Here is a 12,138-nt window from a genome sequence, read left to right as displayed (position 1 = left end):
ATAGTACTTTAATCAATTAAATAAAACGAATAATTGTACCTGTTAGTGAAAACAATAACGTTTGCTGATTCTGTAAACCATTGAATATGCTTTCTATTTGTGTATATTCGATGGATAGATGGGTAAGTTCGATGATGTTGCTAGTAGATGCGAGTGATCCAAGACTTTTGATCGATAGTGTATACCGGTAAAGGGAAGAATGAGTCAGAGCACACGTCGAGGAGGACACGTTTAAAAATTTTGTCATGCGACATATACATCCATCCATACATACATACATATATATAATAATCCTTTAGTTTCTCGAGTGCCTGGCAACAGTGCCTGTTTACTTTTGTCTGGCAGATCGAGCAGCATAAAGGCAGCCTCGGATGGCCTACTATCTCCTCGAGGCCTCTCACCTTAGAGTCGTCCATCCACATCGAGGTCATTACGAATACGTACAAGTACAGTCTGTGTCACAAGCGTTTGCCCTTTTCAATTAATTTACCAATTAAAGCGGTAAGACGCAATCGCGGGCTAGGCGCCTGAAACCGACTTTTCTTTCCATGGGAAAATGTTAAATCCGTTTCTCATAAATCCGACCCATAAGCTAGTTTCCTTACTTTTTTTTAAACATTTACCTCTTGATCACGTGAGAAGTTGTGTTCGACGTTGATCCAACTGCATACTATGTCGTTCTTCCAGACTATCCGCCGACGATTTTCATATTTATCTGCATATACTCGCGGACGAAATTTGTATCCTGTATGGGTTTGTTATTAGGAGAAAATAACAAAATAAATGGAGAGCGAGGAAATGTTTTCGTTTAGTGACTTGGAACTTACAAACTGCGTGGCCTGGTAAAGTTAACAGGACACGCGAAACGCTCGCTAAAAATCGAAGTTGCCCGCGGATGGAAAGTCAATCCTGAAAGAAGTTGTTTCTAGCGTTATACAGGGTGAGACTGTAATCGTAGAACAAGTGGATAGGGACTGATTCTACGTGAAAAAATAAGAAATTTTGTCATAACGTTGTTTCGTAAGACGCTTCATTTTCAAGGAAAATAAATTCGAAAATGTATCATACGCACACGCATACACACTATTTCGTTTTCAATTAAACGTGTTTTCGACTTATTTTTGTACGTAGAATCATCCCTTGCCTGTGGTTGTGCTACGATTACCGTCCCACCCTGTATAGTCGATTACCGTATTGGACTTTTGCTCTTAGCAACTTTTTTGTCAATCTCTTCTTTTTTTTTTAATATCGCATGGATCTGCACCGAGTTCCATCACTCGATTGGACTAGAAGTAACATAAATGAAGGCACTGAAACGCGATAGTTCGTGGTTAATCGGTATACTGTGTAAATTTCTTCGCGTGTTGATGTACGATGTGCACAGCGATTTATCTTTACGGTAACTGGTACGTCGTTTGATCGTTAACCGCACGAGATTCTTCCTGATTATTATTCATGTAGTACAGCTGATGTCGAAATGATGATGAGAACCGGCGTACAGGTAAAAGTATCTTTCGAACCTGTTGAACGTTATGCTATATTTTTCAATGTACGGATACTTGAGAGCTAAATACATATTTTGTTAATTGGAGGATTGACGATAATAGTGGCGTAAAGCAAAATGTTGAGAATGTGACTTAATTGAATGTTCTTTTCAGTTCTTACAAGACTTCATTCCTTATTCTTTTAGTTTCATAATTAATACAAGTTATAGGATAGATCGTAGATATTTATGCAAATTTATATTTTTACCAACACAATGAAACGATTCGAAGTTAGAAAGTTAGAAATCCGTTTCCTCCATTAAACTTTTTAAGTAGCGTACTCTGGATATTTTACATGTATTTGCAAATTATTCAATTTTTGTTTTAATCTTTCTATCTAATTTAATTAATTTCTATCTAATTCTGTCTAATACATAGAATGCACGAATATGGCTCAGTTATAACTTCGTTTCTCGTAAGAATATATTTCCGTAATCTAAGGAAAAGCACGTTTAATTTTGTTGGAAAAATAAGTTGTACAATAATATTTTCAATTTATATTCACTGGAGGAATTTATATTCTCAGTTTGTCGATTATTCATGCAGCCTACCGGAACCGTATCTTCCTTCACCAATCACGCGATTACTCTGCCAGATTACATGCTTGTTTTACTTGTCAGGATAATAAGCACAGAGCGCGACATTGAACTAATCTCTAAGTATATGAAATTACTATCAATTAATTATCGTAGTCAATGTTACTTGCTATAATTATCGTCAAAACAGTACGAATAACATGTAAGACTATCAATTAGACTATCTGTATAATACATGAAACGACAAAGGATCTGAGACGAGAGGATCTGAAAGGAGATCAGAGACGTATTCGTATAGAGTGACAGATTTTTCTAATTTTCAAGGTTCTCAAGCAGCTGAACGAGTCCAAGGCGTAAAATAATAGTGTCACGATACAGTTATTGAACAGCAAGCCTTACTTTATCGGACGTATTTCCTTCTTGTGACTAGCGACTGTCTGGGCATCTCGTGCTATCCACTCATCTTCACATTGGTTTAAACGATTTTATACGGATAGTTGATATGGAGTCAATTACGGTATTGTTGGCATAATTTTCATGCTCGGCTGCTGAATAAAACGGGAAATCTAAGAATCTTTCCTAGATTCATCGTTAACAGATGCTAATCGAAGTGTATTATTTGATCACAGGGTGAAAAGTGGAATTTATTAGAATTCTACGAGGAACATGATTTTCTCAGTATTTTATATAATTGATATATTGTATATTACGTTAGGTATAAATAATTATTTGTGATTAGTCAGTTATATGTTTTATCTCATTTTTCACAATAGTTCATCGCTCTTATAAACAATAAGTTTTTACAATAGTTCTCCTCTTATAAAACTCCAATTGCGAACAGCTCCATTGTTTTTAATTCCGCATTACTTATAAGAGAATGTAATCAGTGGTAGGATAAAAACCTCGTGTCCATCATTCGTTTTAATCGTTTGCCATCTTTCAGTGCTAAGTTTCCTATTCTCCTTTTACGAAACTCCAATTATGAAGAGCTCCATTGTGCTAAACTTAGTACTACATATGGAATAATCTAATGGGAAATGTAAATTCCACGCTCGTTTGAATTTCATAGTTCGTTGGAAATTTTTGGCGATAAGTAATAATCAAGTTTATTATTTTAAAATTCACGACGACACATTAATTGTTGAATAACATTGAATACATCGAAGTTTCCTTTTTTTTCGGGATTCGTCATAGATATACACTTTCTATACCTTACAAACAATCGCTGAAAATTTACTATTATTTTAAACAAAATACAAAACAAAACAGTTAACGTGGTCGATGGTTAAAAATTTGCCTAAATTATATAGCGTTGTTAATGAAGATTATAATTCGAGTCCACTGTCTAATAGACGAAAATGAACCAACTTGTGGCGTTAATAATTATTATAATTATCATAAATTTTGCAACATGCAAATTGTAAATTATTGCAAAATTTATCAGCGTAAAGTTTGTTGAGTTCTGAAAGGATTGTATGAATGGCGATGTATGTTTTACCATGGTGGAGGGACGCGTGTTAGGAAAACGATGTGATTCTCCAATTCCATTTTTCACTTTTTCCCGCGATTAGCTTCGTTCTATGAAGTGGGAATGCTGCTAAACCACGGGAAAGGAGAGCGTGAAACGACAAAAGACCTCGACTCGGTTGGCTAGCCAGCATGAAGTTACATACACACATTCATGCGATTGCACTCTGCGTGTACACATTTTGCATTGACTACATTATCCTGTAATGAACCTTGCACATGTTTAGCAACTGCATGCATCTGTCGTGTTTGCTGAAACGCGCGGCGTTTACTGCGAATTCACGTTACTCTTCGAACGGAAAGATCAATAAGCGTTACTTAGAATCTCCATTTCAAAAGTTGTTAATTTAAACTCTACTTTTTCGCGATTGTCTCTTAAGAATGGAATTTGAATCGTTCATTTAGCAGAATATAATGCTACGAGGGGAAAGGAAGGAGGTTTGACTAAACAAAAGATTCGATTCGTTTTTGAAGCGATAATCAATCTTAACACGAAGACGGTTAAACAAAAGTGAAAAAATAAAATCGCTATAGGTAAATCGTGTTAGAGTTCGGTGCTTAAAAGAGATAAATTTAACTCGACGATTTGCAATTGAAAACAAAACGTTTCGTTTAATCGAGTAATGAAGGATTGTCGGTCGTTAAAATTAATTTCTAATCGCAATCCCGTTGCCTCTGATGTAATTTATTACGTCAACCAGACACGCAAATAATCAGCGAAATGAAAAGCGAGCAACATACCTATGTTTAGACTCGGTAACAGTGTTTGGATGTAAATTATCTCATTTACATCATTCGCTACGTCTTCGTTATTGTACTGGTTATTCAAAAACAGAGCGATAAAACGAGTAACGATGTCAAACGTAAACTGAGCTTCATAATAGAAATTATTTCATCTATTTATTTGGACAATTTTATAAATTATTGATACGCTCGATCTTCGAAGATTGATTTAATTTCTAATGAAATTTAAAATGTTTGAAAGAGTAAAAAAGATAGATAAATATATACAATTCGAACTATCACTTAAATAACATACATTATATTTTTATAGAAAAATATGTTACAAGTTGTTTCAAATAAGTACAAATAGGAAATAATGTAGGAAATAATTTCGAAATAAAAAATTGATAAAAGTACGTTAGAGAATGTTCGAAGGATTAAAAATGGATAAGTATGGAGCGATTAAAAAAACCTTGATGAGATTGTAATTAGATTTATGGTACCGGCTTATTTCAATGTAGTGAGATCATCACGGAAGTCAAGTTTAGCTACATATTCCTTTCTTCGTCTACGCCGATCGAACGTAATACGCGCGATATAATCACAGAAGTGTATAAGCATGTTTGATTAACATAAAATAGAAACGGCGAGAATAGCGATGGAAAATCTCGAGTAATTAGATTCTGATTGCAAGAGGTACACTTGTTCCGGTGCTTATTGAATCAAACTACTTCGCGCCGAACCTGTTACCCGGATACATTTGTCTCTATTTCGTAATTAAACCCGGAGTAACAATAATAAATGCAAGTTAACGACGAAGTATTATTTTATAAATTCATATGATATTATTCTGTGACGCTATATTTCACACTGATAAATTTTGGTTTCTGTAAAATTTACGTTATTGTATTAATTCTTAATTTGATAATACGAGAAGGAGATTTCGCGTTTTAATATTTAAAAAAGCACGAATTTTGTTTATGCGTGTTGTACAGAGTTTTGTATTCTTAATACTTTACATTTGTGTAGACTGTTTACATTTCACGGATTAATAAATGTTATTTTAATGTTATTTTTCTTCAGATTGTTTTATATACAATAATACTTCATGGAAATGAATACAGAAACAATTAACGATATAGAGAAAATATAGTCGAAAGTTTAGGATATGATTTTTCATTTGAAGCTTTGTTTTTAACAGAAACTTCCTCGAAGACGCGTGCAATTAATTTTTGCAAACTAAACACATCTAAACTCGATTTTCTGAAAAATGAAGCCTCAAAGAACAAAATTTTACCTCTTATACCTAAGTTGTTTCCAAATGTAGACTAACATCTTGCTCGTGTCTTGCTATTCTCTGTATAATAATGTTATAAAATAATTTATATTTTTGGTTTCGTTAACATTTTGATTCACTTATTCACAGGCATACATGAGGCCAAAGAGTACAGCGGTTCAAATTACAAGAATCGCGGCTGTCACCTTGGTGACGATGTCCGTGATCCTTGGAAGCTTCATTCTCGCAGCATCCTGGGTCCAAGCTCGAGCATCCTGCACTCCTGAATCGATTGCTGCGATGCAAGCTGAACTTAGGTTGCAGCAACAGCAACAACAACCATCATCCATTACATACCAACAAGGTGAATTCTTGAAACATCTGCAACCAGAGGCTCTCGTCCAGGTAAGTGATCATAACGAAATAAAAATTCTGCAGGAATTTACATGCATATAAAATTTCGAATTAAAGATTTTATTTTATTTAATTTTCTTGTAAAATATCGACCTCCATTTATTAGAATAACCATAGTTTATTTATATTTTGAAGGAGTTATATTGCGCGATATTCTACAATTCTTGTATACACAACTGTTTCATATCTAAAAAATATTTCATTCGAATGAATTTATTGCGCATTATGCTTTTGTTCCAATAAGAAATGTTATTCTAACTCGTTCTTTGGAAAGATACCAGGTAATTCATTATACAAATTGTCAATAACTCCGATACGATAACTCGTTTATCAACGAGTTCCTTATTTTTTAAGACATCACTTTTCTCATGTTTGTGATAGAAATATATTATATTATGCTCGTGTTCGTATGAATCAAAACCAATTTTCTTGAAGATGTTTTGCCTTATGACGAAGAAACGTGTGAGTTAACAGGTTTGGATTTCAGGAGAAAGCAACATACCATTATACGTAGGTATATGAAAATTGTATCCGATATAAGATAGTATGATCTTTACAAAAGTATGAGATTAAATAAATAGAATGGAAAGCACGCAGAAGAAAAGGGAGAAAGAAAGCTAGTCACTAAATGCAGTTCTAGCAACATGGATGCATTACTGAAAGACTTCGATTTGTACTTTCAAGTAGGCAAAGTAGTCGTTTTGCTCGTTTATAATGCATGCACGAGTTTAAGAAGGCTTGTCCCGTGTAAAATTTCTATACAAAGAGTTAGCCTGTTACCAATGTATCTTATTTCATTCGTTCAACGCGGTGCCAGCTTTCGAGATTTCTAAATTTTCACCTCGATTTTAACCGATTGTAAAAGATCAACCGGCTGATCGATCAGTTCCCAACGATCCTTTCCAGTCGAATGGAGCTGTTTGAGTTTATGATGGAAAGTGAGGAAGGGAAACGCCGCGAGAACGGCGATAATATGATTAACGCTGACATGCTGAACAAAGAATTCAATTTGCTTCGCACAGCAAAAAGATTGAAATATACGAACGCTGGGAACTCGAACAAGTTTTAAATTTCCGATCAAACAATAGCTAAATATCGAAGCTCAGCGCTGTCTTGCACGATTAAATTAATATTGGTGATGGAAATTTTTGGAATCACAAGTTGCAAATTGTCAATGTTAATAAATACAGTCCATATAACAATCACAAGTTTGGTAATAAAACAACTGGATTTTTGCAAGAGATGTTTGCAAATTACGTGTCGTCTGATTATCAGATTTGACGAAAGGTTATAAAATTATTATAAAATTATAAAAAAAGAGAAATCCGTGTATCTTGCGACTTGTTAAGTTATTAATATTATCAATGGATTATTGAGTATAAGAAGGAAAAGAAATCAAGAAATCCATTTTTGTTGAGAATTCGATGCTTAAAACGAATTAATCAAATTTTTCATTTAAAACATTCAAAACATACTTTTTTAAATAGGAACGACGTGTTGATTAAGGATATGAGACTTAAAAAAATTTATGGACTTTGACTGTCTATACGTCTCTGGCAAATTTGAATATGCCAAAATCTACAAAATGCACATAATTTGAAAAAATATACAGGTTATCCAAACTAAAATATTGTAGAGAACGAGGTAATCCTGTATTTAGGTCCTATGAATAATTTTAGTCACGTTCGTAAAAATATGAATCTGCATAAATATTCACAGTTGTGTGCAATACATGTACGAAGTTTCGTAAAATGTCAAGAGACAGTCAATGTTCAACGATTAATGTGACGATCAGTGTTTGAAACGTTCAAGAGGTTGGTAAAAGTACGTATTCGATCCCGAGATTAAATAAAAATATGGGATTGTTTGATGGAAAGTTAAAATAAAATAATAAAATAAGTTAGAATAAAAATTGCTTTCCTATAAAACACGAAAAAATATCACTTCGTGCAAGTGTTGCGTAACTTTACTTTCTTGTGTATTATTATAATGTTAGAAATTCAAATGGATTCTTTAATGATTATCTAATTTGCTTCGTATATATGCTACTTTTATATAAATTTAATGTAACTCGCTGCTCTAGTTCCATAATTTCAAAAATATCTTTTCAAAGCAATAGATTTCTGAATTTAATAACAGCTATCCCTTCAATGAGTATTAGAATTACGCTTGAATAATCGTGCATCTGCAAGAGATGCAAAAGCCAAGTAGAAGTGTGTTTAAAAATGAAAGTGAAAGTTAAATGAGAAAGTGGTATAGTTGTTGCTTTACAGCGAAGAAGTTTTTCGACGATAAAGCTATAAAAAGACATCAGCCGAGGATAGATATCCGACTGAAAGTTAAAACTAAAATTATCTATATAAAATATAAGTTACATCGATTACAGTAGAAAGATTAATTATTGGTGCGATATTTTATCCATTTATTCAGCATTTTATTTTATTTTCTTTAATATCCCTTCCTAATTGTTTTATTTTTCTTACAAACAAGCATCGTATTAATTTTTAACAAAACGATACTAATATGTAATTCCAGTAGTTAATTTTAAAGAAAATAAAGGAAACGTGGCATGAATTGTCAATAATATTAGTTGAAATTATTTGTCACTCGTAAGCATTCGTATTAATATGATCGAGAAGTTCGTAGGTTGTTCGATATGAATTTTAATGCAACGATGAAAACACGCCTTTTATGATGAGACAGCAAAGAAGAATCGCTTCTCACGGCACTCGATAGAAAGAAAGGATCGTGCCTGATCTATGGTCACGCCCTTCTTTGTGGTATTCACTTCGATATTGCTGGCAATAACGAACTACCGTGATTTATCATGATATTATCGCTAACTTTTTCATCCGTAAAGCCACAAAACCTGATTTAAAGAACGACTCTTGTTACTCGATCGGTTATTCGATTTTACACGAATTGCTTATCATTTATATTGCTAAGAACTTTATACAAGTACATATTTGTTCCCGTATCTAAATACAGGAAATCTTATAAATTGACGTATCTTTTACTTCAATACGAAAAATGCTTCATTGTTAATTTCTTATTTTATAAATATTTTAATATTATAATAACGGGATTTTATAGAATGGCAAAGTGAAAGGAAGTTGTAGGAATAATAGAGAGGATGGAGGATTTTATTACGTTGAATGTTCAATTTTTCCTCATCTTCGATTATTTGTTAGAAATACTCCAATAATTAGAGTTAACGATATCGAATACTCTCACTGAAAATTGGTCTAATATTATGTTGTACTTTAAAAATCATTAAAGAATCGAACATTTAACGATTGTATTCAAGCTATTGCGTACGTAAAATTATATCGAAATTATCGTTATTCGTTCTTAATGGCAGAAGAAAGATAATTATAAGGTTCAGCGAAGAAAGCTTTTGCCAGACCGTATTTAATCTCCGTGCTCTTAATCCGTCCCATGCTCTTTTAATGTCCATGAAAATAATAGTCGAAGGAGTATGTTAATGAGTAAATTAGTCATAAAAAGTCAGGAACCTAGAAAGCGTGGAATTATTTACGATCGAGACAGGACGTACACTCTTGCGCACTTTTATTGGCAAAGAGGAAAAGGAGAAGCAGGCAGAGATCAGAAACAGCCATGCAAATTCCAGTCTCTTATCTCGTGTGCATTGTATATAACCTCAATGGATTTTAATTTTGCCATATCACGTCTATGACTGTTAATGAGTTATTGCAACAGGAGATACGAATCGCCATCAGGATTTTTTCATCGTCAGTGTCGAACGACACTCTTTGAATCTCGTTATTTCCTCTGGAGCATTACAGCTTTCTATAATCATCCTTAATCGACGCTTAATTGCTATTAAAATGGGGACAAGAACAGTGTTTGAGTCACCTCACACCTATTTAGAAGAATCTGTGCTAATGTGTTTCAAGAGGAAAATAAAAATAAACAATGACAAATAAAGTAAAGATTCAAAATGCCATCAACTTCGAGACTGTAATCTTCTGCAGAAAATTTCATATCGTATTGTATCATCGTATTATTACACTGCGGATAATTATGCATTTCTGGGAAATTATGGGAAATTTGTATATGTATATATTCGTAGTAGGCAAAAATGTACAAATATACAAAGTGAAATACTCGTTACGACACTTATGGTGCGAAACAAATCTGCATTAAGATGTGCCATTTTCCTTTACTTACCTAATTGCGATATAAATCTGCATACTCTATTTATAATTTATGATAAATTACTATTTAAAGGAACGCGAACGCGCTTCCCATATATATACAATCCTTTTAATAATCCTTGGAAGATTGAAAGATCCAATAATGGCGTACTTATAAACTCGTTAGATCTTCTATAGGTCGGAAATTCAAACGTCATAAAGAAATTAATTAATCCCAGCAACGTTTCTCGTACTTCAACGTGCAAACGATTTCCCACGCATTACGTTTCAATGGGCAGTAATTTAATGTACATTAGTTAAAAAAGTGCTCGATCTAATTTGTTTTTCATGCAATTAATCGGCAGACAAGTAGGAGCAACGCGAGAATCGATGGAGCGGGACGGGATTCGATTATTCAGCATCGCGCGTTTCGATTGTCCGTCGGAGATTTCAATGCCTGGTACCGATTAATCCTCAGGACGAGTCTGCCAGCTCACGTTCGAACTGCGCGTTTCTCCCGCTCGTAAATCGTCTTCTCTCGAGAAACCTTTTGTATGCAAAGGATAGACGACGCGGAGGATTCATCAGTAGGAAGAAAAGGACAATCAATTCTGGCATCGAGTGGTGTAGAGAAGCAAAGAAGAAAAGAGTTAGAACGCGGAGAACGAAACGCGCTGAAACGGTGTTGACCGGTGCTAGGAGCTGCGTTCAAGGAGAACCGCAACAGCGAATTACGTAATTCGGGTTACGTTCCTTGATGTACGAGTGATTTTAACGCGAAACAGGAAATCACCTTTTTGCTTCTTTCCACTCACAAATCTTGCCACTCTTCCGTTTCGATGGTTTATGACAGGCCATTCTATTCGTTTCGTTTAAATTCGTTTAATAAAAAAAGATTGAATTTCCTTCTGATTCTAAATTGCAATTTTTCTTTTGCACAGGACTTTGCTATTTTTGGTTTCGAGGTTTCTAGAAGATTATTTAATTTGTAATTAAAATGTTGATGTCTTCTTGCAATTTACTTAATCAGGCGAACGTAAATTAAGTTCTGATTTTAAATTGCTAATTTTTTGCCTACACGATTTTAGTATTTTTTTTTACTCGTGAAAATTTGCGGCAGATTATTTATGTTGAGATTAAAATACGAATTAGTTGACGTTCTTTTAATAAGAAGAATTTCAATCAGGTTTTAATCTTAATTCGTAAATTACTTTTTAGACAAAATCGTACGATTTTCAGCTTCGAAGGTGTACCCATTAATATCATTCAATTTGTAAATAATGTCGTTGTTATCGCACTTAATAGAAATATTTGTCAATTGTTATTTATCGTTATTCATTTAATGGTACAGTCATACGTTTTGTATCTAATTCATTGGTGATATTTTCTATCATGAAAGCCTCCATAACGTTGTATTGTTAGTTACAGAAATCATTTTACTTTATCAATAAAATATTAGGTATTAAAATACTCTGATATTCAAAGAAGGACTGACGTACATAAAATCTCATTAGTACTTCGTTTTTAATTTCAATCTAATTAATAACTTGAGTTTGACACTATTCTCCACCGTTTTGAATGCTCGTTGTAATTTGTCAAGGTTAAACAACGCGAAGGAGGTGATTGTTATTAACGTGTGATAAAAAGTACATGTGTTACGGTATTAAAACGAGGACGTTCTCGGACCAATCGGAGCGTGTAAAGATTCTTTGCGTTCTTGTGGGACAAGGACGACGATCGTCCACTTGAAATAAGGCTTTGCAGAAAATTTCCATCTAAGATTTGTAACGACTGGTCGAACGTGGCTTTTGTTTGCTCGTATACGTTCAGAAGAATTTACAAAAAAAAAAAAAAAAAATACGTGTGACGGTGCTCTCAGTCACGGAAACCTAAACGTAATCAAGGATGATGAATTGATTCTCAGTAAACAAGAATCTGTGGGAATAATAATTTCGACCTTT

At 33.7% G+C, this 12,138-nt stretch overlaps 1 protein-coding gene across 1 annotated transcript in view; it reads left to right on the top strand.

Moving 5' to 3' along the window:
* Positions 1-12,138, top strand: part of LOC100740554 (putative uncharacterized protein DDB_G0271606) — a 34,304-nt gene that overhangs the window by 6,843 nt on the left and 15,323 nt on the right. Inside the window, exon 2 of the mRNA XM_003492916.4 lies at positions 5,757-6,011. Within this exon, the coding sequence (XP_003492964.1) occupies positions 5,757-6,011 (255 nt within the window). The remainder of the gene's footprint in view (positions 1-5,756; positions 6,012-12,138) is intronic.

This window comes from Bombus impatiens, unplaced genomic scaffold (assembly GCF_000188095.3).
Source record: "Bombus impatiens unplaced genomic scaffold, BIMP_2.2 scf_0899, whole genome shotgun sequence".
NCBI lineage: Eukaryota > Metazoa > Arthropoda > Insecta > Hymenoptera > Apidae > Bombus > Bombus impatiens.
This window is presented reverse-complemented; position numbering and strand designations above follow the sequence as displayed.